Source organism: Leptodactylus fuscus, chromosome 10, assembly GCF_031893055.1.
Source record: "Leptodactylus fuscus isolate aLepFus1 chromosome 10, aLepFus1.hap2, whole genome shotgun sequence".
Taxonomy (NCBI): Eukaryota; Metazoa; Chordata; class Amphibia; order Anura; family Leptodactylidae; genus Leptodactylus; species Leptodactylus fuscus.
This window is the reverse complement of record NC_134274.1, coordinates 53926123-53952875: the sequence shown is the minus strand read 5'-3', so window position 1 is coordinate 53952875 and position 26753 is coordinate 53926123. Positions and strand designations below refer to the sequence as shown.

The 26753-nt window shown below is 44.0% G+C and overlaps 2 protein-coding genes across 4 annotated transcripts in view; one reads left to right on the top strand and one right to left on the bottom strand.

The window, feature by feature from the left end:
* The first annotated feature begins 3618 nt into the window (after positions 1 to 3618).
* Positions 3619 to 26753, top strand: part of LOC142183210 (oocyte zinc finger protein XlCOF8.4-like) — a 106435-nt gene continuing 83300 nt past the window's right edge. The window contains exons 1-7 of one of the 3 annotated variants that reach the window (XM_075258192.1): positions 3627 to 3709; positions 7640 to 7707; positions 9542 to 9712; positions 9804 to 9998; positions 10277 to 10400; positions 10497 to 10652; positions 12286 to 13308. In XM_075258192.1, coding sequence (XP_075114293.1) covers positions 9596 to 9712; positions 9804 to 9998; positions 10277 to 10400; positions 10497 to 10652; positions 12286 to 13199 — 1506 coding nt within the window. In that variant the 5' untranslated portion in view covers positions 3627 to 3709; positions 7640 to 7707; positions 9542 to 9595 and the 3' untranslated portion in view covers positions 13200 to 13308. Of the gene's footprint in view, positions 3710 to 7639; positions 7708 to 9541; positions 9713 to 9803; positions 9999 to 10276; positions 10401 to 10496; positions 10653 to 12285; positions 13309 to 26753 lie in introns of those variants that run through there. The other 2 variants (XM_075258182.1, XM_075258183.1) reach the window with 2 other exon arrangements.
* Positions 20808 to 26540, bottom strand: LOC142183208 (uncharacterized). Its single transcript, XM_075258180.1, has 5 exons — positions 26362 to 26540; positions 26172 to 26257; positions 23603 to 23755; positions 23393 to 23516; positions 20808 to 22583 (listed from the first exon to the last, which is right to left on the bottom strand). The coding sequence occupies exons 1-5, from the start codon at positions 26432 to 26434 to the stop codon at positions 20866 to 20868; spliced, it is 2154 nt and encodes a 717-aa protein (XP_075114281.1). The 5' UTR covers positions 26435 to 26540; the 3' UTR covers positions 20808 to 20865.

Here is a 26753-nt window from a genome sequence, read left to right as displayed (position 1 = left end):
ACCATGCTGCACACTCAGCTCTACTGCATCTCTATGTGGGCTGAGCTCTGCCGCTTCTCCGTGTAGCAGTGCTGTGTCAGCACTGCTACATCTGAGATCGGACCACAATGAAAACTGCTGTGGACGGAGCTTAGACTCCGCCTCCTCCAGCAGAACCAGCGTTGATTGGTCGAATGCTGTACACTGGCCAATCAACGCTGGTCAATGCATTCCTATGCCGAGATGTAGCAGTGCAGGCCGCACGCTCAGCTCGACTACTCCGAAGATGCTACATCGGAGATGAAGCAGTGCTGGCCACGCGCTTAGCTCGGCTACTCCGAAGATGCAGACGAGCTGAGCGCACGGCCAGAACTTCTACATCTCCGCAGTGCTGAGTGTGCATTGAACCATGCTGCAGACTCAGCTCTACTGCATCTGTGTGCATGTGTGCTGAGCTCTGCTGCTTCTCTGTGTAGTAGTGCTGTGTCAGCACTGCTACATCTGAGATCGGACCACAGTGGAAACTGCTGTGGATGGATCTTAGACTCTGCCTCCTCCGGCAGAACCAGCGTTGATTGGCCAAATGCTATACACTGGCCAATCAACGCTGCTCAATGCATTCCTACGGGAAAAAGTCAGCTCCCACATAACGCAAGCTGACAGGGATCCCGACATAATACAGTGACTTGGATGTGTTAGATGCCCCAGACATGCTTCCCCTGCTGTCCCAGTTGCATTCCAGGGTTTTGGCATCATTTCCTGGGGTGTCATAGTGGACTTGGTGACCCTCCTGAGTCAAATGTTGGGATCCCCTGAAACGAAGCATTTTTCCCCATAGACGATAATGGGGTTCGATATTCGTTCAAATAATCGAATATTGAGGGGCTATTCAAAACGAATATTGAATATTTTACTGTTCGCTCATCTCTAATACTTATGTGATCGGTCCGTTCGAATTCAGTTTGATACTAAAAATGGACTGATGCACATACTGATTGCAAACTGATGCTGGGTTCACACCAGCGTCGTCCGGTCTCCATACTCAGGTTTTCGTCTTCTGCAGAAAACGGAAACCTGACAGATCGTATCCAGCGGTGAGTGCCGGTGAGAATTTTATACTCTCCGCAGCAAAACGTTTTTTTTAAAGCCAGACACAAAGTTCTGCATGTCCGACTCTGTGTCCGGTTAAAAAAAAGCGGCTTCGCCGCAGAGAGCAGAGCACGCTCACGGCCGGACACTATTCAGACCCATTCAAATGAATGGGTTTGAAAAATGCCTGCAGGTTTCCGTCTCCTGCCCAGTTTCAGGCAGGAAACGGAAACCTGAAAGCGGAGACCTCGGGCGCAGATGTGAACGAGCCCCATCTGTCCTCTAGTCAAGTCTTCTCCCAGATCAAAAGAAAAAGATATCTAAAGTAAACTGACACATTTTAAACGGACAGCGTTTGCTATCAGCATAAAATGGTATCAGTATGTGCATCAGTCCGTTTTTAGTCTCAAACTGAGTTCAAATGGACTGATCACATAAGCATGTGTGAACCAAGCCTTAGGTACAGGTGATGGCGCTGACGCTGGGTTCACACCTGCGTTCAGGGTCTCCCTACTATGGTTTCCGTCTTCTGCATGGCAGAAGACGGAAACCATAGACCGGGTCCGGCCGTGCGCGGCGGTGAGCGTTTTAGGCTCTCCGCTGCGAAACCGGATTTTTTTATCCGGACACAGAGTAGTGCATGTCCGACTCTGTGTCCGGATTATAAAACCCGGTTTCGCGGCGGAGAGCCTAAAACGCTCACTGCCGCGCACGGCCGGACAGCTTTCTCACCCATTCAAATGAATGGGTGAGAAAGTCTCCTGCAGGCTTCCGTCTCCTGCATCTGTTTTATGCAGGAAACGGAAACCTGCAATAAGGACCCTACAACGCAGATGTGAACGAGCCCTGAGTTAGGTGCAGGTGATGGCAAAGAATTAGGTGCAGGTGATGGCAAAGAATTAGGTGCAGGTGATGGCAGTGAGGTGCAGGTGATGGCCACATCTACTGTTTTAAAAAAAAAAAAAACTGGTAAAGGCAGCATAAAATATTGCAAAGTCACAAACCATTGGAATATAAACAGAGAAATAATGGCACCAGACAGTGTCTGATACATAATTGTATATACACACATACACTATGTGATCAAAAGTATCCAGACACCCGGCTGAAAATGACTTACAAGTTCGTGGCGCCCTCCATCGGTAATGCTGGAATTCAATATGGTGTTGGCCCACCCTTAGCCTTGATGACAGCTTCCACTCTCACAGGCATACGCTCAATCAGGTGCTGGAAGGTTTCTTGGGGAATGGCAGCCCATTCTTCACGGAGTGCTGCACTGAGGAGAGGAATCGATGTAGGTCGGTGAGGCCTGGCACGAAGTCAGCGTTCCAAAACATCCCAAAGGTGTTCTATAGGATTCAAGTCAGGACTCTGTGCAGGCCAGTCCATTACAGAGATGTTATTGTCGTGTAACCACTCTGCCACAGGCCGTGCAGTATGAACAGATGCTCGATCGTGTTGAAAGATGCAATTGCAATTACAGTTGCCTTGCAGCACTGGGTCCTGGTGTTCAAATCCCGCCAAGGGCAAAAAATCATCTGCAAGGAGTTTGTATGTTCTCCCCGTGTTTGCATGGATTTCCATCCCATATTCCATAAAGACATACTGATAGGGGAACAAAATATACATTCTGAGACTTATGAGGGGCTCACAATCTACATTTTTTTTTTTTTAAAAAAAAGATGCAATCGCATCTTTGGTCTTGTTCTCATTTAAATCCGTGGAGTTATTGGTGTACATCGTATATTGGAAAAGGGAGGTAGATAGTGCTTACCTGTAGGGTGATTCACTTACAGTGCTGCCACCTCTTTCCCTCACATATTGGTTCACAGCAGATATGGGCGTGGGACATGTTAGATATGGGTGTGGGACATGTTAGAGGACATGTTAGATATTGGTGTGGGACATGTTAGATATTGGTGTGGGACATGTTAGATATTGGTGTGGGACATGTTTTTAGTACTTTTATTTGACATGTTTTAAACAGTATTTAATAAAAGTAAAGTTTTATCCATTAATACTCCTATGGTGGATGAGCCGATCCCCCTTCAGTGAATTTAGTTATTAGGAATAATTGTATTTATTCTACAGAGAATCTATAATATGAGAACCCTATGTTACTGGGGGTGTCTGGATACTTTAGATAACATAGTTTAGTTCTCACTGTGCTTTTTAGGACACTCCAGCCTGCCCTGTGGTGAAGTGACTAGAATGGAGTTACTATGGGAAGTTCCAAGAAACATCTTCAGTCTAGACACCTCACTAGTATAGCTCTAGGACAGGGCAGCTGGATAGAGGCCCTGCCCGGTGCACTGCATTCTAGACGTGACCCTAACAGCACAAAGCACCCCAACATGGAGCAGCTCCCTCCCCCTCCACTTCTCACGCCCTTTACGTACCTCCTAGCTGTGTATTAACGCTAAGCCCCGCCCCGTATTTCGGTCATGTGACCTCATGAAAATCAGCTGAGCTCCGTCTCCTACCTTCAGATCACCAGCAGGGGGCGATATAGCCTAAATACAACATTAATAAAAATAAATAAAAGACAAAAGAAGAGTCGGATGGAAAGAGAAGGAACAACATCCGGGTGAAGGGTGATATAAAAGATACGGGGAGGAGACATTGAGGAGACTGGCAGTGGGTAATGTAATCTGTGCTGTCCTCTGGTTACATGACTGGAGCAGTAGGAGCAGACTGTGGTGTCCTGTCTGTGTATTATTATACAGGAGGAGCAGACTGTGGTGTCCTGTCTGTGTATTATTATACAGGAGGAGCAGACTGTGGTGTCCTGTCTGTGTATTATTATTATTATACAGGAGGAGCAGACTGTGGTGTCCTGTCTGTGTATTATTATTATTATACAGGAAGAGCAGACTGTGGTGTCCTGTCTGTGTATTATTATTATACAGGAGGAGCAGACTGTGGTGTCCTGTCTGTGTAGTATTATTATACAGGAGGAGCAGACTGTGGTGTCCTGTCTGTGTATTATTATTATTATACAGGAAGAGCAGACTGTGGTGTCCTGTCTGTGTATTATTATTATACAGGAGGAGCAGACTGTGGTGTCCTGTCTGTGTATTATTATTATACAGGAGGAGCAGACTGTGGTGTCCTGTCTGTGTATTATTATTATACAGGAGGAGCAGACTGTGGTGTCCTGTCTGTGTAGTATTATTATACAGGAGGAGCAGACTGTGGTGTCCTGTCTGTGTAGTATTATTATACAGGAGGAGCAGACTGTGGTGTCCTGTCTGTGTAGTATTATTATACAGGAGGAGCAGACTGTGGTGTCCTGTCTGTGTAGTATTATTATACAGGAGGAGCAGACTGTGGTGTCCTGTCTGTGTAGTATTATTATACAGGAGGAGCAGACTGTGGTGTCCTGTCTGTGTATTATTATTATACAGGAGGAGCAGACTGTGGTGTCCTGTCTGTGTATTATTATTATACAGGAGGAGCAGACTGTGGTGTCCTGTCTGTGTAGTATTATTATACAGGAGGAGCAGACTGTGGTGTCCTGTCTGTGTAGTATTATTATACAGGAGGAGCAGACTGTGGTGTCCTGTCTGTGTATTATTATTATACAGGAGGAGCAGACTGTGGTGTCCTGTCTGTGTATTATTATTATACAGGAGGAGCAGACTGTGGTGTCCTGTCTGTGTATTATTATTATACAGGAGGAGCAGACTGTGGTGTCCTGTCTGTGTATTATTATTATACAGGAGGAGCAGACTGTGGTGTCCTGTCTGTGTATTATTATTATACAGGAGGAGCAGACTGTGGTGTCCTGTCTGTGCATTATTATTATTATACAGGAGGAGCAGACTGTGGTGTCCTGTCTGTGTATTATTATTATACAGGAGGAGCAGACTGTGGTGTCCTGTCTGTGTATTATTATTATTATTATACAGGAGGAGCAGACTGTGGTGTCCTGTCTGTGTATTATTATTATACAGGGGGAGCAGACTGTGGTGTCCTGTCTGTGTATTATTATACAGGAGGAGCAGACTGTGGTGTCCTGTCTGTGTATTATTAATCAGGAGGAGCAGACTGTGGTGTCCTGTCTGTGTATTATTATTATACAGGAGGAGCAGACTGTGGTGTCCTGTCTGTATTATTATACAGGAGGAGCAGACTGTGGTGTCCTGTCGGTGCTGAGGTACATTGATTAGACTGGTACTGGGTAATGTGTTTACCCTTAATACATGTCATATACAGGAGGAGCAGACTGTGGTGTCCTGTCTGTGTATTATTATTATACAGGAGGAGCAGACTGTGGTGTCCTGTCTGTGTATTATTATTATACAGGAGGAGCAGACTGTGGTGTCCTGTCTGTGTATTATTATTATACAGGAGGAGCAGACTGTGGTGTCCTGTCTGTGTATTATTATACAGGAGGAGCAGACTGTGGTGTCCTGTCTGTGTATTATTATACAGGAGGAGCAGACTGTGGTGTCCTGTCTGTGTATTATTATTATTATACAGGAGGAGCAGACTGTGGTGTCCTGTCTGTGTATTATTATTATACAGGAGGAGCAGACTGTGGTGTCCTGTCTGTGTATTATTATTATTATACAGGAGGAGCAGACTGTAGTGTCCTGTCTGTATTATTATACAGGAGGAGCAGACTGTGGTGTCCTGTCTGTGTATTATTATTATACAGGAGGAGCAGACTGTGGTGTCCTGTTTGTGTATTATTATACAGGAGGAGCAGACTGTGGTGTCCTGTCTGTGTATTATTATTATTATTATACAGGAGGAGCAGACTGTGGTGTCCTGTCTGTGTATTATTATTATTATACAGGAGGAGCAGACTGTGGTGTCCTGTCTGTGTATTATTATTATACAGGAGGAGCAGACTGTGGTGTCCTGTCTGTGTATTATTATTATACAGGAGGAGCAGACTGTGGTGTCCTGTCTGTATTATTATACAGGAGGAGCAGACTGTGGTGTCCTGTCTGTGTATTATTATTATACAGGAGGAGCAGACAGTGTTGTCCTGTCTGTGCATTATTATTATTATACAGGAGGAGCAGACTGTGGTGTCCTGTCTGTGCATTATTATTATTATACAGGAGGAGCAGACTGTGGTGTCCTGTCTGTGTATTATTATTATACAGGGGGAGCAGACTGTGGTGTCCTGTCTGTGTATTATTATTATACAGGAGGAGCAGACTGTGGTGTCCTGTCTGTGTATTATTATTATACAGGAGGAGCAGACTGTGGTGTCCTGTCTGTGTAGTATTATTATACAGGAGGAGCAGACTGTGGTGTCCTGTCTGTATTATTATACAGGAGGAGCAGACTGTGGTGTCCTGTCTGTGTATTATTATTATACAGGAGGAGCAGACTGTGGTGTCCTGTCTGTGTATTATTATTATTATTATTATTATTATACAGGGGGAGCAGACTGTGGTGTCCTGTCTGTGTATTATTATTATACAGGAGGAGCAGACTGTAGTGTCCTGTCTGTGTATTATTATTATACAGGAGGAGCAGACTGTGGTGTCCTGTCTGTGTATTATTATACAGGAGGAGCAGACTGTGGTGTCCTGTCTGTGTATTATTATACAGGAGGAGCAGACTGTGGTGTCCTGTCTGTGTATTATTATTATACAGGAGGAGCAGACTGTGGTGTCCTGTCTGTGTATTATTATTATACAGGAGGAGCAGACTGTGGTGTCCTGTCTGTGTATTATTATTATACAGGAGGAGCAGACTGTGGTGTCCTGCCTGTGTAGTATTATTATACAGGAGGAGCAGACTGTGGTGTCCTGTCTGTGTATTATTATACAGGAGGAGCAGACTGTGGTGTCCTGTCTGTGTATTATTATACAGGAGGAGCAGACTGTGGTGTCCTGTCTGTGTATTATTAATCAGGAGGAGCATACTGTGGTGTCCTGTCTGTGTATTATTATTATACAGGAGGAGCAGACTGTGGTGTCCTGTCTGTGTATTATTATACAGGAGGAGCAGACTGTGGTGTCCTGTCTGTGTATTATTATACAGGAGGAGCAGACTGTGGTGTCCTGTCTGTGTATTGTTATTATACAGGAGGAGCAGACTCTTGTTCTGTCTGTTTTGTTATACAGTACATGAGGATCAGACTTTGGTTCCAGGTTTTACAGGACGGAATCCTTTAGTTTTGGTATCTGGTGATGTACTTGGGTTTTTATATGTGTACAATCCTGGAATTCTCCCACTTTCTATAGAAATGAATGGAACAATCTCTGGTTATACATCGTGAAAAGAGAACAGATTGTAAGCTCTGCGCATGGGACCAACACAAGTGACGTATCCAGGGCTGAGAAATATGACAGCTATAGTGTTCTATATACCGATCACACTATAAGACTGTACATGATTTGAAGGAGAATCTTTAGCCTCCGCTGTTTTAATAAATCCTTATATTCTCCATAATGCTAAAGCATGGTTTGTTTGTTTGTTTGTTTTATAGATTTGTGTTACCATGTCATTTGTCAAAGGGGCGTGATCACTATGATCAATGCTGTCTGAATAATACAGTGTAGGGACACACACTCAGCTGTCACATTTATCCATAATTTTTCAGAAGGAATAACAGAGGAACAACACAGTGCAAAGTTATAAGAAAACATGCTCCGGATACGTTATTTCATGGTAAATACAAGAGCTGACAGATCCTCTATAATACATGATATCCATAAACCTCTCCTCCATTCTTCTAAGACTTGAACAACTTAGGAGCAGCAGCAAGTAATGTAGCTGAACACATGATAATATGATCTGGGGCCTAGTCTATGGCCCAGATTTACTAATAGACAGTGTAAACTTAGACAGGCAGTGTGGAAATGTACCAGATTTATCACAGTAGATGCTGGGTAATAAATCTGGAGTATCTTTGGCCTGTCTAGTTGCTTTGAGACAGAATTTTACAACACAATTTTGGAATATCATGGCACAATGAAGCCACAAACTTTTTTTTTCTGAGAATCCACATGTTAAAGGGATTCTATAATTAAAACTCAATTCTTTTTGTTCCTAACACGTAGGAATAGTCTTAAGAAAGGCTATTCTACTCCTACCTTTAGATGTCTTCTCGGCGCCGCCGTTCGGTATAAATCCCAGTTTTCGTCGGTTTGTAAATGAGTTCTCTCGCAGCACTGGGGGCATTTTTTTCCAGGGGTTGGCTTCAAACTTCTCGGCCTAGGGCAAAGCCGATTGCGCATGCCCGCCGGCCACAAGAAAATGGCCACTTACACAGTATTGTAAGCGACCATTTTCCTGTTAGCCGGCGGGCATGCGCAGTCAGCTGCCTGAGATCTAGAAGTTTGAAGCCACCGCCGGAAGAAGACGCATGAAGAGGACGTTCCTGAAGAAGATGGAGGCGGCGCTGGAGAGCTCTCTGGCAGCATTGGGGATGCCCTCAGTGCTGCGAGAGAGCTCATTTGCATACCGAGTAAAACTGAGATTGCAGGTGAATGGCGGCGTGGAGAAGAAAAGGAAAGGTAGGAAATGAATAGCCTTTCTTTAGGCTATTCCAACATGTTGGGGAGAAAAAATTGTGTTTAAAAGATAGGATCCCTTTAAGTAAAGGCTGTCAATTTTAAAGCCCCAGTGCTGCGAGAGAACTCATTTGCATACCAGCGAAAACTGGGATTTCTACGGAACAGCGGCGCGGAGAAGACATCTAAAGTTAGGAGAAGAATAACCTTTCTTAAGGCTATTCCAACGCGTTAGGGACAAAAAAAATTGAGTTTTAATGATAGGATCCCTTTAAGCAAGTCAAACATTTTTAGTCCAACTAGATGTGCCAAAGATGACATGTTTATGCCAATCTCTGGTTGTAACCACACGTTCAATAGCTGCTCATAGGAAAGAAGAAGCAGAACAAAGCGCACCTTGTGCGGATCGTATTAGGTTTTAAAGTTATGGTTCAAATACCCTTCAGGTTTAGGGATCATCTTAGGTGCTTGTGAGGAGTCGCCACTAGAAAAGTATATATAGATCCATAGTGAAGGCTAATTTCACTGGTATCGCCTCCGGGGTTTACAGGACTCCATTTGTACACAGTATTAAAAAAGAAGAGATTTCCAGAACTGGAAGTTCTAGAAACGTTATCGTACCAGGTTCAGCGTTCTACACGTAAAACCAACTAGGTCAGTTGTATACAAAAGAGGGAGTAAAATATCTGCAATCCACTATTGAAGATTGATTTATTGGATAAAAGACAAATCTAGCATATACATGGACCAAGATAACGCGTTTCGGGGTCAGCCAACACCCCTTTCTCAAAGCAATGTACATATGGTTACAAGTTTCAATAACCCTGCCCAGGAAGGGGAGGGAATGCTAATTTCATAATCACATTTCCTGTTAGTACATGTCATTTCATAGAAACATATATAATATGACAATTATGGAGGTATACAGTATGGTTAGAGAAAATATATCCTGTTTTCTAGTCCTAAATCTGGCCCTATATTTCTCTTAGTTCCCATGAAGACATTCCATGTGCTGCTGAAATCATAGGCCTGACCAAAAGAGAATGGATGAATACCAGAATCCCGTGATTGACTCGCTGAAGATGGAGAAGGACAAGAGTCACATCACTAAGATTATATTGAAGCTGACTCTGGAAATCATCTACATGCTGACTGGAGAGGTGAGGGATTCTGGGACATGACTGTGGATTTCAGTGGTGGATTCAAGGAATGTGTATAGAGATGTTTAGCAGAGTCTGTCTGTGTACCCAGGATTACACTGTAGTAAAGAAGATATCTGGTGAGCGAGTGACCCCCTGTAGCAGTCCATGTGTGTCAGAAAGATGGAGCAGGACCCAGAGCCCCATCCCGGGACCTCCACATCATCACTCTTTGATACATGAAATGAGCAATGAGAAGAAGATCCTGGACCTCACCAACAAGATCATTGAGCTGCTGACTGGAGAGGTGAGAGCTACTGGGAAATTATACAATAATGCTAAGTCAGGCCATACATCGCATAGCTGCTGGTCAAATTCTCAGTTAACTGACAGCTATTCCTCCAGAACCCTCCTATACACTTACATGTTTGTCTCAGTATATGTTCTGAACGGGGAGAAAGTTGCTACTGGACACCATTAGTGGTGATCAGACATGCTTAATTCCAAGATCTAGAACCTGATGTGTATGGCAAGTCTAAGGGACAACATTCCTGAATGATAACTGTACCATTATTGTGTTGTCAGGTTCCTATAAGATGTCAGGATGTCACCCTCTACTTCTCCATGGAGGAGTGGGAATATTTAGAAGAGCACAAGGATCTCTACAAGAATGTCATGATGGAAGATCACCAGCCTGTCACATCACCAGGTAACTGAGGAAGCCGTTTTGAGGGCCACTTAGCTATCTAACGTCTGGATATAATGTATTTATTATATATTTAGTCACTGTATGTGTCATCTACAGATGTGTCCAGGAATAGAGATTTACCAGAGACTTGTGTCAGTCCTCAGTTATGTCATTTGGAAGATCCCGATGTCTTACCAGAGGATTTTCACTTACTCTGTGGCATGTCTCACTTGGACAGATCAAAACTCGAAATAAGTCTGGATGGACTAAGCAGTAAGTACATCAGTAAGGGTAGTAGTTTAACCCCTTCCTACAATAAAATGCATTGTTACAACAAAGCAACATAATGGTACGATGGACCATCACTTCCAGGTGCTGGAACTGTTAGGGTCCATTCACACGGAGGAAAATGGCGCTTTATTTGGCGCTGACAAAAAGGTCTCTCATTGAGTTCAATGTGTAGCGCACGTAAGATGGAGCCCATTGAACTGAATGGGATTCAGTTTTACAGAGCTGCTTCTTTACACGATTTTTGTGGCAAAAACACCGCCGCAAAACTCAGTGTGAATGCACCCTTAGACTATGCTGCTCTTGAAGCCCGCCACAGGCAAGCATCAGTAGTTATTTTTCTATGACAGACAGGGTCCTCCCACAATCTCACCACGTAGAAGACATACTGGTTACATATAGTAGATGATGTTGGATAATGACATTAGTCCATCAAGTCCAACCTATAACCCTACAATCCCTACAGTGTTGATACAGGGGAAGACAAAAAATAGTGAGAGCTAGGACTCTGTCTGGTTGGGGGGCACATGTACTTAATGCCCACAATCAGAGAGGACTTACATTCACATCAGCTTTCAAACAGCGGAGACGTCATGGTTATAGTGACCGCTATGATTGTAAACGGGCTTTATAATTAAAGGGCTGACATCCGCTGTAATAGTATGGCAGATGTTAATAAGGGATTTTAGGCATTGGAACCACCAGTGATCACTAGAATGGGGATCCAGTGATCCCTCTTTGAATAGAGTAGGAGTCATGCATTTGTAGTCCTTGATGGGAAGAATATATGGGAATTCCTATTGTCTGTTAGTTCGGACTACGAGCGGAGCAGCAGTGCACATGCTTAATGGTGTTTTCTGGAATCTGTTCTCTATTTCCTTGTCTCACCACAACACCCCCAATTTGTAAACTTTATATTTTGCATATTGTGCCCAAATTCCTTCTTTGATCTGCTGCAACTCACTTTCACTGATGTCCCATTCTCACTCTGAAGCCTTCTCTTCCAGTGACGCTGGGTTCACACCAGCACCTGAACTCCGTTTTCAGGTTTCCGTCTTCTGCATGCAGAAGAAGGAAACCTGTCATGCTGAGTCCGGCCGTGAGCGCCGGTTAGCATTTTATGCGCTCCGCGACAAAACAATTTTGTGCAGGAAACGGAAACCTGCAGAACGGAGTACGGGTGCAGATGTGAATGAGCCCTTAGTGGAGAGAATAATTGAGGTAAATGGCCCATACCTGAAAGAGAATGCCTCCATTCTAGGATATGTGCCCCAGCTTTTCTAAACTCCATATGCATGAAGACAGGGTTCTGACCACAGCTATGACCAGTAATGTCAGTCACCAGGATTGACCAAATCAGAAAGAGAGATGGACCTCCAGTATATGTAGTGCTGGGGACCAGAAACTATCACGAGTGGTAGTCCTGTGTGTAAACAAACCTGACTGAATTTGGGTATCAAAATGAAACCGGATATCTGGAGGGCTTTTTTGGCCAGGAAGAACTGGGTTAAACTGCCATGGAGTCAATTTGGTCCCAAAAACCCTATCAAGATATACCACAATTTGTGCAAAATCCTATCAAAAAAATACTGATTCCAGTCTTGTTTTTCCTCCACAGATCCTCCCGAGACTACAAAAATATCTGAAACCTCTTGCACACCTATTTCTTCACCAGATTCTTTTAATAGTGACCATAACAGTATTAGAAATTTCCAACAGGATACCAATGAGCCAGTGTTATATGAAAAAGAAAATCTATCGCACACCACCATCCCTATAGACAAAGAACAGATCCCAGATTTCCCATCTGTTCATATTAAGGAGGAACCCATCTCCTCAAATGAGGACTATACTCGAAATCCATCTGCACATATTAAGGAGGAACCATGGGATGGAGGAAATGGTACAGATATTTATACACCCACAGACCATTTACCACAGTATTCTTCAGCTCATATCGAATTATTTGTCTCCTATGAAGAAAAGCCGTTCATGAGCAATGATATTGATCTAACCACCAGTCCGACAGAGTATGTGTCATCTGCATCCATGGACATTAACAACATACAGACAGCTGATAAGCCGTATACTTGCGTCGAATGTGGCAAATGTTTTAAACTAAAATCCTACCTTATTGCCCACCAGAGGCGTCACACGGGAGAGAAGCCCTATTCATGCCTTGAATGCGGCAAATGTTTTAGCAGAATGTCAAATCTCGCAAATCACAAGAAAGTTCACACTGGAGAAAAGCCATTCTCTTGTTCAGAATGTGGGAAAAGTTTTGCTAGGAACTCTAATCTTGTTGTCCATCAAAGGGTCCATACAGGGGAAAAACCATATCCTTGCCTGGAATGTGGGAAATGTTTCTTTAGTAATTCCTATCTGGTTGTTCACCAGAGAATTCACACAGGAGAGCGCCCGTATTCTTGTTCTGAATGCTTCAAATGCTTTATCAGTAGCTCCGAGCTGCTGAAGCATCGGAAAAATCACTCGAGAAATGAGAATGTGAAGGAGTCGGAATATCTGCTCTGATTCTGGAACATTAAATAGTAAGGACTCACCACCATCCCCTAAATCCTCATGTAAAGCTTGTTTTATTATTATTATTATTATTATTATCATCTAAAATATCTGGACATATTCCCAATCAAACAGTATTTAAAGTTGATGTAATTGAACAAAAATAAAAACAATTACTTCACAAAAATGTTTTTTTCTACTCCTCCATGGAAAGTTTTACTAGCTATACAAAGTTTGGGTGCTTTCACACGTAGTTTACGCTCGCTTATTCATACACGTAAACACGTGTCAAAGTGACCGCTGTAAAACACAATCCCATAAAGTTCAATGTGTGCCGGTCTTGCGCGTGCTACACATTGAAATCAATGGGTTTAAAAGCCTCCCATTGATTTCAATGTGTAGCGCACGTAAGACCGGCACACATTGAAGTCTATGGGATTGTGTTTTACAGCGCTCACTTTGACACGTGTTTATGTGTCTGAATGAGCGGAGAGTGTGTGAAAGCACCTTTAGAGGGATTTCTTCCTTGCACCCATTTAAAAATTCCTTCGCAGCATCTTAAAGGGACACCATATTTGTGTCCCCCACCAGATTTAACTCTTCGGGTGCATTCACACTTCGGATACGCTGACTGATTCTGAACGTTAAAACACGTTAAGAATCAGCGCGTATAAAGCAGATCCCATTCATTTCAATGGGAGCCGGCATACGAGCGCTCCCCATTGAAATGAATGGGCTGCTTTTTTCTCTATGGGCCCCTTCACACGGCGTAAGCGCTCAGCTCATTCCGAGCCGTACACACGAGCGCCTTTAACTTCCCATTCACTTCAATGGGAGTGCTCGTAGAGAAAAAAGCAGCCCATTCATTTCAATGGGGAGCGCTCGTATGCCGGCTCCCATTGAAATGAATGGGATCTGCTTTATACGCGCTGATTCTGAACGTGTTTTAACGTTCAGAATCAGTCAGCGTATCCGAAGTGTGAATGCACCCTTACACTGATTTTCTGTTTTAGGTGTCATTTGTGACATTGGGAACATACCTTTTTGTGGTGTCAAAGCCCAGTCCTGCTGAAAACGACAAATTTTAATTTGTCTGCAAATTTTGCCTTTGGACACCCTCTAACAAAGATTGATAGGTCCCAATGTGCAGTGAAGAGACAAGCTAAGCGTGGATAGTCAGTGACCAATAATAGGGGTATATTAAAGCGGTAGAACTTTATTAGATCATAAGTTAAAACCCATGTAAAAAACCCAAAAAACACTTCACACGTTTTTGATATATGTTTTTTAACGTTTGATCTAGTAAAGTTATAACGTTTTAAAATACCCCTAATAGTGGTCACTGACGATCAACACTTAGGGCTAGTTCACACGGGGTAAGAGGGGGCGGATTTGGCGCAGAATTCACCTCAATATCCGCCCCCTCACAATAGAGGTCTATGTAGACCGCTCGGGGAAAAAAGAAGCGAGCTGCCATTTCTTCAGGCGGATGCCGTGGCGGAAAGACAATCCCTCCAGACATTCATTTGGGCCTACTCTGGAGCGGGAAGCCGCAACAGTTGCGGCTAGCTGCGGCAGGTGCATTTTGGTCCTGATTCTAATGCGCTTCCCGTCTCAAAATCAGGACCAAAATACGCGGTCACTAGCCTCGTGCGAACTAGCCCTAAGTTTGTCTATTTTTTTGTTGGGTTCAGTGACCATAAGCAACAAGGGTGCTGCAGCAGAGTCAACCACACCCCAGGTCCACCATGCCACTAACTGCCCCTCTACAGCAGCATAAACCAAGTGTTACTGCTGAGCAGTCTCTGTCAATGGTAATGTCTGGTCTTTAGGGAACGGTCCAAAGTTGCAGAGGGTGCAAATGTTGCCAAGGTGCCACAGGTGTGGTTTTCAAATACATTGTTAATTGTCAGTAATACGGTAATGGTACCCCTCAAATCATGTAGCCAAATAACATTATGAAGACTTTTACCTACCTCATGTGGTTGTGAATTGCAGTCCCCATGGAGGATGCAAGTTCGTGCTGGTTCTCCATTTTACATTCCTTTCTAGGAGAGCCTGCAGCCATCTTACATTCGTATCTTGGGAGCTTATCCTCCTTTGTAAAAAAAAAATAAAAAAATTGGAAAGGTATATGTGCCAGAACTATGTAGTAACAACTTTATGACCAACCATGTTAATTATACTACAAGATGGAGTTAAAAATGAAATAAAATTACAGCATTCGTACTACTATTACCATGAGCACCGGGTTGGGAATAAAATAACTGTACGGTCTCAGACTTGAGGCAACAAATTTGTTTATTCAATTTTAAAGGGTCATCCAGGGAGTAACTGTAAAGACAACCAGACAGAAGTCAACTACAAATCCACGGGGAAGAGTAAAGTTACGGTATGTTCTCAGTATCAGACATGAACCATATCAGAGTAACTGACAGAGCCCCCTCCATCTGTGCCCATTCCTATTTACTGTAATGTAAAAAGTCCTGCATGCACAAATTTTTTTTTTGTTGGTAAAGTAAAAAATTTAATAGAAGATAACACCTGACATGTTAGAGTAAATGGGCATGGACACAGGTGAAGAGGGCTCCGTCTGCTACAGTTAATGTCTGCAGATTGGGGTGAATACAGATGGACACCTGATAGAGAGAGCTACGTCTGCATATGTTTTTTTAAAATATGTGTTGCTCTCATCCTGTGACGGATGAAAGCAATGAACATTAAATAACGGCAGTGTGAATCTGCTCCAACAGCCAGCCAGAAAAACTGGTTCAAACCCATGCAGGCAGCTTGAGAAAATGTACAGGAGGGCGACTGATAGCCAGGCAATAGTCAGATGGTTGCTATCTGCTTTGAAAGCTTTCCTCTACCACCTATTGTCCATGAAAAAAACTAGAGCAACTAGAGCATTTTATTTTTTTCATGGGTCAGTCACTTGGGTGAATGGATCTGTGTAAAAAAAAAAAAAAAAAAAAGACCAAACACTGGTCCGTTAAACAGGGACGAGACTCGGCTGGGCTGCGTGAATAGAGAGTAAGGAAATGTCCAACTGTAATGGCAACCTGTTAGGGCAGGTTCACCCCTGCACCCAGTCTCCGCTTTGCAGGTTTCCGCCTTCAGCCCGAGAAACTGGACAGGAGACTGAAACAGACAGTCACTTTTCAAACCCACACATTTGAATGGGTTTACAAGGTGTCCGTCTGTGAGCGTCTTCTGTCTCTCTGCGGCGAAACAGATTTTTTTTTTTAACTGGACACAAAGTCAGACATGCAGGACTTTGTGTCCTGTTAAAAAAAAAAAAGTTTCGCCGCGGAGACCTTAAGACGCTCACGGGCGGACACTGACTGCCGGGTTTCCGTCTCCTGTCCAGTTTCTCGGGCAGAAGACGGAAACCCATAAATCGGAGACCGGGCGCAGGTGTGAACCCACCCTGAATAATACAACAAACTCACTGTAAAAATGCTGGAGCTGGGAGAAGCTTATAACAATTACAGACGACTTTTCGCCACCTCCACCAACTCCAGCTCTCTCGCGCAGTTGGAATTTTTTCTCTAGCCCCTCCTTTCTTGAGCAATCATTTCTGTTAGTTTCAGCACAGTTCTACTCTCTACTGTCAGGTGCGTGGTGTCTCTCTTTCTGCTCCAACCCAGGAACCGCCCACCTGACAATAGAGAGCATAGTTGTTCTGGAACTAACAGAAATGATTGCTTGCGAATGGTGGGGGTGGAGAAAAAAAAAATTTCAGCTGTGTTGGAATCAGTGGAGTGGTGCCTAACATCTCAGATGTAGCAGTGCTGACTGTGCGCTAAACCCTGCTCCATCTCAGATGTAACAGTACTGACTGTGTGCTGAACTCTGTTGCATCTCAGATGTAGCAGTGCTGACTGTGCGCTGAACCCTGTTCCATCTGAGATGTGAACAGCGGTCAACTGGGTCAGGTTTGTCTCGGCCCAGGCAAATATCAGATTCGTCACTTTCAGAAGTCTCGACCTGGTACCTCCATGTTTGTTCAGGTACAACACTGACGTCATGTTGTCTATTCGCATTTTGACAGCCTTCCCCTTGAGGTATGAAGCGAAGTGCATCAGTGCTAGGTATATAGCTTTGAGTTCCCTCTGATTGGAGGATCCCTCTTCTGAGCTGCTCTAATACCCCTGAACAGTCCTCTCGTCTAAATGGGCTCCCCATCCTGTTTGGGATGCATCTGTTGTCAACAGGGTCCACTCTGGATGGACCAAGGACCTTCCGTTTTTCAGGTGTATCCACCATCTGAGGGAAAGATGGGTACTGGGAGAAAGGCAGATCTTCTTGTGCAACCCCTGTGGAGACCTGTTCCAGGTGCTCAACACTTCCGTCTGAAGGGGACGCTAATGCCATAAAGCCCAAGGGACCGCCTTGGCGGAGGAAGACATTAGGCCAAGGCACCTCATGGCGGTTTTGATAGATATCCGCCGAGTCTTGTAGAGAAAACGGGCAGCCGCCTGTATTCTCAACTTCCTTGGGCTGGAAAGTGAGATCTGCAGGGTCTCCGAGTCCAGAAGGAATCCCAGAAATTTCCTTCTCGTGGATGGAATTACCTCTGACTTCTCCCAATTGATTAGCCAATCTAACCTCTGCAGGAAGGAGGTGGCTAACAGAAGATGATGTTGGAAGACTGGGAGTGACCGAGCTTTTATAAGTTAGTCGTCCAGATAGGGAACTATGAACAGGCCCTGAAGCCTGAGAGCGGCAGCGACTGGAGTCCCCACCTTGGTAAAAGTGTGAGGAGCGGATGAAATGCCGAAGGGTACAGCGGCAAACTGGTAAGGCTCCCTGTAACCGGGGATCTGGATGGCAATCCTGAGGAACTTCCTGTGTGGTTGAACAATGGGCACATGCAAGTAGAGATCCTTTGGTCTAGTGTGACCCTCACCTCGCCTTGCCCAAAGGAGGGACCTTTTCCAAGGCGCCCTTCTGAATATACTCCCAGGGTAACAGTTGCCACAGGGCCCGAGACATTAAGGGCCCGGCGACAGCCGCTACCGCTACGTTTTTATTTGATTTTTTTAATAGGCTGTTACACTCCAGCCGGTAACGGGCCCTATTTACTTACTGATCCTGGCAGGGATGGGTAAGTGACGCCATGGGCCCAACAACCTCTATTATACTCGGGGGTCTTTTCTGACCCCCGAGGAGAGGTAACGGAACATAAAAAACTGTGTTACTTACCTCTCTGGGCATGCTCCGGGCCTCCTTGCGTGATGTCACATATGCATTGCGAAGCGAGCCCCCCAGTCACATGACATCCCGGAAGATGGCTGACAGCGGCAGAGAATGCAGCGGAGCCGGGAGATAGGTAAGTAACTGTTTTTTATGTTTTTATCCCCCCTACGTCTCCGATTATCATACTCTGTTCATGGCTGTCCACTATGGGGCATAATACTGTGTGTAAGGGCATTTATGCAGCATAATACTGTGTGCAGGGGCCACTATGGGGCATTAGGGTGCATTCACATTGAGTATACGCTGACTGATTTTGAACGTTAAAACACGTTCAGAATCAGCGCGTACAAAGCAGATCCCATTCATTTCAATGGGAGCCGGCATGCGTGCGCTCCCCATTGAAATGAATGGGCTGCTGTTTTCCCCCTATTGGTTTCAATGTGATACACGCGTATCTCATTGAAACCAATAGGGAAAAAAGCAGCCTATTCATTTCTATGGGGAGCGCATGTATGCCGGCTCCCATTGAAATGAATGGGATCTGCTTTGTACGCGCTGATTCTGAACGTGTTTTACGTTCAGAATCAGCTAAGCGTATACTTAGTATGAATGCACCCTTATATAGAAATGGGAGGGCAGGTAGGGGTCAGTTGGTCAAGGTCTTTGGCGTCAGTTGGGTGGGAGGGGGGGGGGGCATGTCAAAAGTTTGCCACGGGGCCCCGCCATTCCTAGTTACGCCACTGCTGCATATGCATTATTATTGTGTTACCACAGAGAAGGGAGGATAGTATATTCTGGGAATGAAGGGACAAGGGCATTTTGACAATTACTCATCTCATACATCAGATGGACCATAGGTGGATCACTAGGGATGAACTCATAGAGCACTATAATTTAAGACCTTTTCAGACCATTCAGTACAAACAGGCTAAAAGATTTTTCATGATGGTGTTGACTGATCCGAGCAGCTGAGAGCAATGTGATGACCTCTACATAAAGATTTCCTGACTCTATGCTGGACTGCAGGGTAAACCAGGGAGCAATGTGATCAGAGGGATCTTCTCTGGGTGGTCTTACTATTGGGAGACCAAACAGCACTAGGTAAGATATTGTAGGGGTGACATAAGATACGCAGAGCAGTGCTCAATGACAAGGGACACACATTTTAGGGTCATGCATAGAACAATATATGCCTTTAATCTCCCTAGATAGTCCTGCAAGACTGACCCATTATCCTGAGAGGCAGGAATGTAAAACTGGTTGCAAAGGTTGAAAGATTAATATGATGATACTAGGTTCACACGAGCATTGTGTTGTTGTTATAATCCATCGGAGGACAAGAACAAGCGACTAATGGACCCTTTAAAAAGCAGACACATAGGGAGCCCAATTGGCCCCATTGACTGTGATGGGATTCATTGGGTGACCATTGTTTTTTAAGTGAAACTGCTCGGTGAAAAAAAGTGTTGATCTTTTTTGACCAGGCGATTTTGACACACACTGCGACAGAAGACTCAGACACAGATGTGAACATAACAGAGTTTTAGTCACAGCATGTGGAGAATTGTGTACACCTCATGTACTATGCTGCTACCAAGGCTGTGGATCAGGTCTGTCAAACCACCTCTACTTTTTCACAGACTGACTCAAATTTCTGCTCATCACCTTTTGATAAACAGCGAAGTCTAGAATCCCCTTCTACCAAGGCCAGGCAAATTAAATTCTATTTACTTTGTAATCTGGCACTTTTCGTTGCCCAACCGATCCTAAATAGCGATGAGCGAGTAGTATTCAATTGAATACCTCACCGGCATAGGTATGTGTGTAAGCGACCAAACACCAAGGGGTTAAACGCTTCGAATATTTGAAGGTTTGAGGTGTATGGTAACATGGTCATCATTAACAGCTGCATCTGAAGGGTTAAGCAAACTAGAATTGCGTTTTTCTGCACTGTAATAGTAAAATAGTTTGCATACAATACCTTCTTAAGGCTAAGGCCCCACGGGACAATTCGCAGCTATAAAGTTCTGCAGGAAAAACTATGGCGGGAACGCATTGCGGTTCTTCCCGCACCGCTTTGAACACAAAGTTCACTGAGTTTTTCTCCTGTTACAATTATATCTATGGGAAAGTCGCCTGCGTTTCCATAGATATAATTGACATGATGAGATTTCCAAAACCACGTCGGTTTTGGAAATTGCAGCATGTCCGCCCTGAAGTTTTTAACGCAAAGTGGGCACGAGATTCGCATGAATCCCATCCACTTTGCAAGTACTGTAAAATGCCGCGATTTGCAGCCCGTGGGGCCCAGGCCTAAAGCATTCATAGTATTAGAGTGCAGAGAAGAGGGGGATTAAAGGGGTTTTCCTATATTGTAGAGGTGCTGAAAGGGTTCCATTAAAATCAGGCAACATTCTGTGCAGTCACTTTTATTCACATCTGTATATCTAAACACTCTGAAATATAAGAATAGGCGTTATTTATGAGTCTTCAAATGCGATGTTAAAGCACTTTTGCACACAAAACTACTGCCACACTGTGGGCATGAATAAGGCTTCTCTCCTGTGTGTCGTCTTCTATGTATGACAAGATCCGAATTTTTGATAAAACATTTCCCACAATGGGAACAAGAAAATGGTTTCTCTCCCGTATGAATCCTTTGATGTATAGCAAAGACAGAGCTATTAGCAAAGGATTTCCCACACTGAGAACAAAAATATGGTCTCTCTCCTGTGTGACTTCTCAAGTGGACTGCAAGATCACAGTTCCTCACAAAACACTTGTCACACTCGGGACAGGAAAAAGGCCTCTCCCCTGTGTGCGTCTTCTGGTGATTGAGAAGTTGGGAATTACTGCTAAACTTTTTATTACATTCCAGGCAGGAATATGGTTTCTCTCCTGTGTGACATCTCTGGTGAATGAGCAGGCTGGAATTACTAAGAAAACATTTCCCACATTCTGAGCAAGAAAATGGTTTGCCTTCTGAGTGGATTTTTTGATGCTGGCCAAGACTTGTCTTTGTGATGAAGCACTTTCCACATTCGGAGCAGGAATATGGTCTGTCCCCTGTGTGAGTTTTCAGGTGAATGGAAAACTGCGAGCTCCGCGAAAAGCATTTTCCACAGTATGAACAGGTGTATGGTTTTTCTCCTGTGTGGGTCCTCCGATGCATAACAAGATCTGAGCGAAATGTAAAGGATTTTTCACAGTATGAACATGAATATGGCTTCTCCCCTGTGTGAATTCTCTGGTGTTCAGTGAGATGGGAGCTGGTAGTAAAACATTTTCCACATACTGAACAGAAATAAGGCTTCTCTCCTGTGTGAACTCTACAGTGGACAATGAGGTTGAATTTTTTAACAAAACTTTTACCACAGTCCAAGCACGAATAGGGCTTCTCACCAGTGTGTATCTTCTGGTGCTGCATCAGTTCGCCATTGGTAACAAAACGTTTATCACATTCCCCACAGGGGTACAGCCTTTCACCGGTGTGAATTTTTTCATGCGCAATAAGATTTGAATTTCGGGGGAAACGCTTTCCACAATGAGAGCATGAATACGGCTTTTCTCCCGTGTGAATTCTCTCATGTGCGAGCAGTTTGGATTTATACGGAAACCACTTGCCGCATTCAGAACAGCAGAGCGACTTGTCTCCTGTATGCATTTCTTCATGCTGAATGAGATGTGATTTCCTTTTAAAGCCATTCCCACCCTGAGGATATGAATTGGTTCTGACTGTTTTATGAGTTTTTTGATGGGTAAATAGGCGAGATTCCAGAGAGAAACATTTGCTACATTCTGAACAACGATAAGGTTTACTAATAGCTTTGTCTGGCCTTTTTCCTTCATTAAACAGGACCGATTCTTCCTTCACTTGAAATAAATGGTCTGTGGGTTTAGAAAAGCCATTGTCTGAAATATCACTTGAGAGCAATTCCTCCTTAATAGAACTAGATTTATAATGTTTATCATCAGCGTTATTGCTTTCAGATTTGATGAATTCTTCAACACTATATTGATTTGGCATAGGATGTCTAGATGTATAACCTGGGAGATTTTCTGTAGTACAAGAGAAGACTTCCTCCTCAGTTAAAGGATTGTCAGTATTCATAAGGTTTTCTTTATCACATGAAAATGATTTTTTTATTGTTTGACTAGATGGACATTCTGACACATTGTCCTCCAGTATAACTCCTGTAGATAGAAAAAAAATAAAATTAATAGGTACTCAATTTTTTACAAAAAATTGTCCCTTATGGCAAACCTGTTAAAGAGCAGATTAAGACTGGGTTCACACAGGTTTTTTTTTTTGCGCCGGATTGCCACCTCCCATTGACTTCAATGGGACCCACTCACTTCTTTTTTCCACGAACAGTTTTGTGCCGCTCGCGGAAAAAAGAAGAGGCCTGCCCTTTCTTGCCGCAGATTCCGGGGCTAAATCCTCTGCAGAGTCCATGGTGTGAACACTCTCTCCCGACTAGGCCCATTCATTTAGGCCTAATCTGGAGTGGAATGCCGTGACCAGATGCGGGTACACTGCATCGGCATCCAGTTGCGGCTAGCCGTTTTTTGGAGGGGATTCTGAAGCAGCCTCCTCTTCAAAATCTGGTCCAAAAAACCCTGTGTGAACCCAGCCTAATAAAACCACCATATGTCACATATGGGGTTTTTCTTTACATTAATTTGATTTAACATTTTTTAATTCCCATGGGAAGGATTTTTTTCTTTTGATTTAAACTATAATGTTCCGACATAGATCTTTGACACAGTAGTTTTTTTTTGTAAGGCATGTTCAAGTACACACTAAGCAACAGAAAAGATGCTGACCATACTGGAGTCCATCAATGGTACGATATAATAAATAAAGGTGTCTATGACAGAAAGCTTTAACCAGCCAGTGTGCAATGTAAAGTGTATTTCATGGACTACATCCATAGGGCTTGTGAAGAGGAAATTTACAAGAAGGGAAAAAATTACACAGATATGAATGTTAAACCTCATACCAGGTAATGTGAGGGGCTGCTGGTCCTCCTTCATGATGTCCTTGTACAGATCCTTGTGCTCTTCTAAATACTCCCACTCCTCCATGGAGAAATAGATGGTGACATCCTGACATCTTATAGGAACCTGACACACAAAAATAAAAAAAAATAGTCTTTATTCAGAAAGCATCCCAGAAGTCCTGTACAGTATAATGGTTCACCAATGCTCACTTCTTCAGTTAGTAGATGAATGATCTTGTTGGTGAGATCTAGAATTTTCTGATCCCCATTTCCCCCATGGGTTTGTGATTGTGGATTCAGGAAGTGGGTGTCAGTGCTCCAACCTTTCACTGCGTCACTGGACTTCTTCACAGGTCCATATTCCTAAAATATATGTCATAACCAATAAGTAACAACTTTATTCCATTCCTTACAATTTTTGACAAGTGATATCAAAAATATTTTAAAAATGGGAACAAAAAGAAGATTTCTGCAACATGGGGCCTTAGCCCTAAAGAGGTTGTCCAGTCACATTGTTTTATACTTTAAATAGGTCTGGGGGAGGTGAAAAAAACAAAACAAATCATACTCAACGGTCCTGAATGCTCCGCAGTCCTCTCAGCGTGGTCCAGGCCTTCTGCTTCGGCGTATTCTCAAAGTGAGACTGCTCACTGGCTGTGACGTCCCGGATCCCTTCTGCTGAAGCTACTGATTGGCCTCAGCGGTTACGTGTGGTGAGGATTTCCACCAGAAGATAACAACGGGACGAGAGGCCCGTTCCCACGAAGTAACGCGGCGCTCATTCTGATACGTAAACACGTGTCAGAGTGAGCGCTTCCAAACAGAATCCCATTGACTTCAATGGGTTCCATTTAACATGCGTAACACATTGAAATCAATGGGTTAAAAAGTGTTTACGTGTCAGAATGAGCGTCGCGTTACTACGTGGGAACGGGGTCTTAAAGAGAACAGAGCATCGTGGAAAGGCGAGTGTTTTTTTTTATTGTCCCTGGCTGATTTAAAAAAATCAACTTGTCCATTTTTGCCTGGACAACACTTTTAATCACACAGAGAACACACAAGCTCCTTCAGCACACCCCAAAATAAATACAGACCAGTTAATAAAAATCCCTTTTTAAACCCCCCCCCCCCCCCCCAGCCCAGTCTTTGTACGATCCCTGTGCCAAACCCCTTTAGGTTCCATTCACACGGAGTTTTTTGGAGCTGATTTTGTCGCTGAATCCGCCTCAGAATCCACACGGGGAAAAAAAAACTCCCATTGACTTCTAGCGGAAAAAGGAACCCATTGAAGTCAATGGGAGGCTTTTTTTCCACGTGGATTTTTAGCGCCAAAATCCTCTCCAAAACTAGACTCTTTCCAGTTTATAGTTTTTAGACCAGACCTCAGGTCAGAATACCCTTTCATAAATGTCAAACCAGAGGTTCAGATATTTCTGGCATAGATCGGAATAGTTGCGGTGCATCTTTGGTGCACAGTCCTTTACGGGCCACAGAGGTGCCAAATCCTTTTTGTGAAAGCGGGCTGAGCTGGCAAAACAGAGAGCAAAGCTGGCAGGGACAGCTGTGTCTTGGTTCAACAAATTTATTATAACTTGTGCCAGAAAACTGGAGCAAGTAATATAAGAAATCTATGACAGTTCCTGACTGGGGTCAGGGGATAACCGTACACATCAGGCAGAGTGTTTGCTTACATAGGCAGTACGGAGACTTACAAGTCATTCCTGCTCCGCTAGGGATTCTGGGTAAAAAATATGCAAATCTATTCTCCAGGATAAAATTAGAAGAACAGTGCACTCTGTACGCCGCCCTCTAGAGGGCAGCATCCTTAACATCATGCATGACTCAGTTAAAAAGTCTAATTAATCATGATGCGGATTTAATTGCCAAATTAGTATTTCTATTCCAAAAGGAATAGATTCCCAGCTATGGACAGCACTGTTTCGGCCTATTGGGCTTCCTCAGCATAGCGTAGGGATACTGATTTGGCAGAGTGAGAGACTATAGACCAGGGTCAGGGGATCCCTACGCTATGCTGAGGAAGCCCAATAGGCTGAAAAAGCGCTGTCCATAGCTGGGAATCTGTTCCTTTTGGAATAGAAATACTAATTTGGCAATTAAATCTGCATCATGATTAATTAGACTTTTTAACTGAGTCATGCATGATGTTAAAGAGGTATTCCCATGTCGAATACTCACCAGTCTTTGCTGCTATAAAATCTTCTTTCTTCCTGCTTTGTTATGTCATTGGTGGGCGGGGTTACATATGCAAAGCCAGCGGCGAGATGACGTCGCTTCTATGCCGCTGGCACTGCGTGCGCGCTCATAGATGGTGAGACCAGTCAGTTCCCCAGCCTTCACAATGCCAATACAGACCCGGCATCCACGGTAATAGAAAGGCGGATGCCGGGGAGGGTTAGACACCGGCACAGGTGCCTGCGACATCGCTACACTCCTGCCCTGCATGAAGCCAGCAGCGGCAGGAGCGATGCTGCTATTCTGCTCCTCCTTTACTCTATCATACAGGAAGGTACCTGGGCAGAGACCATTTTAATAATGGAGTTGGTACCATTGGAGGGGTGAATTAAGATCATCGTAAAGAACGCCAGTCTAAATAAAATCTTCCCCTAATGCTCCTGTTATCTGCATAGTGCCAATACATGGAGTGGGAAATATATCATGTGGGGTCTCTGAGAGATGATCCCCAGAATCCCTCGCCATCCCAATTTTATAAAAAAAGAGACAAATGATGTCATGTAATATATTTCCCATAATACGTCACCTCTCCAGTCAGCAGGTAGATAATGTTCAGGGTAAGATTTAGTATTCTATCGGTCATGTGTCTCCTGTTCTCATCCATGCTCAGACCTGTGTGGGAGATATAGGCAATGTGTACAGATATTAACTATTTTCATTGGTAACAATGCACACTACCAGTCATAGCGACTTCATAACAAATCTGCAGTACCCACCAAGCCCAGAAGTCGTCGCACTGTCTGTGTCATTCCCAGCGCTCTCCTGCTCCAGCCCTGTATCAATGACCATTGTGCAGAGTTCGGTTTCGTTATTATTTTTAGTCGTTGGGAACAGAAATCGATCTCTCAGGTTCTTCGGGGAAGACAATAAGCGACACTTTCCGGAGCGTGGAAAGCACTTGGCACGCAGATCACAACTACGGCATATAGAAGGATCAGCTCGATGTATTCCTCCGGCACATACAGACTTCCCTCCTCCAAACCGAACGAGGACATCACGTGAGTGGCTTACTCTATACACAAGCACTAGGGTTAAACGAGTGGTTACCAAGGTCTAGCGTGCTGTCCACCACATGAGCAATGCGGCAGCCATTTTGTCGTAGTCCGTT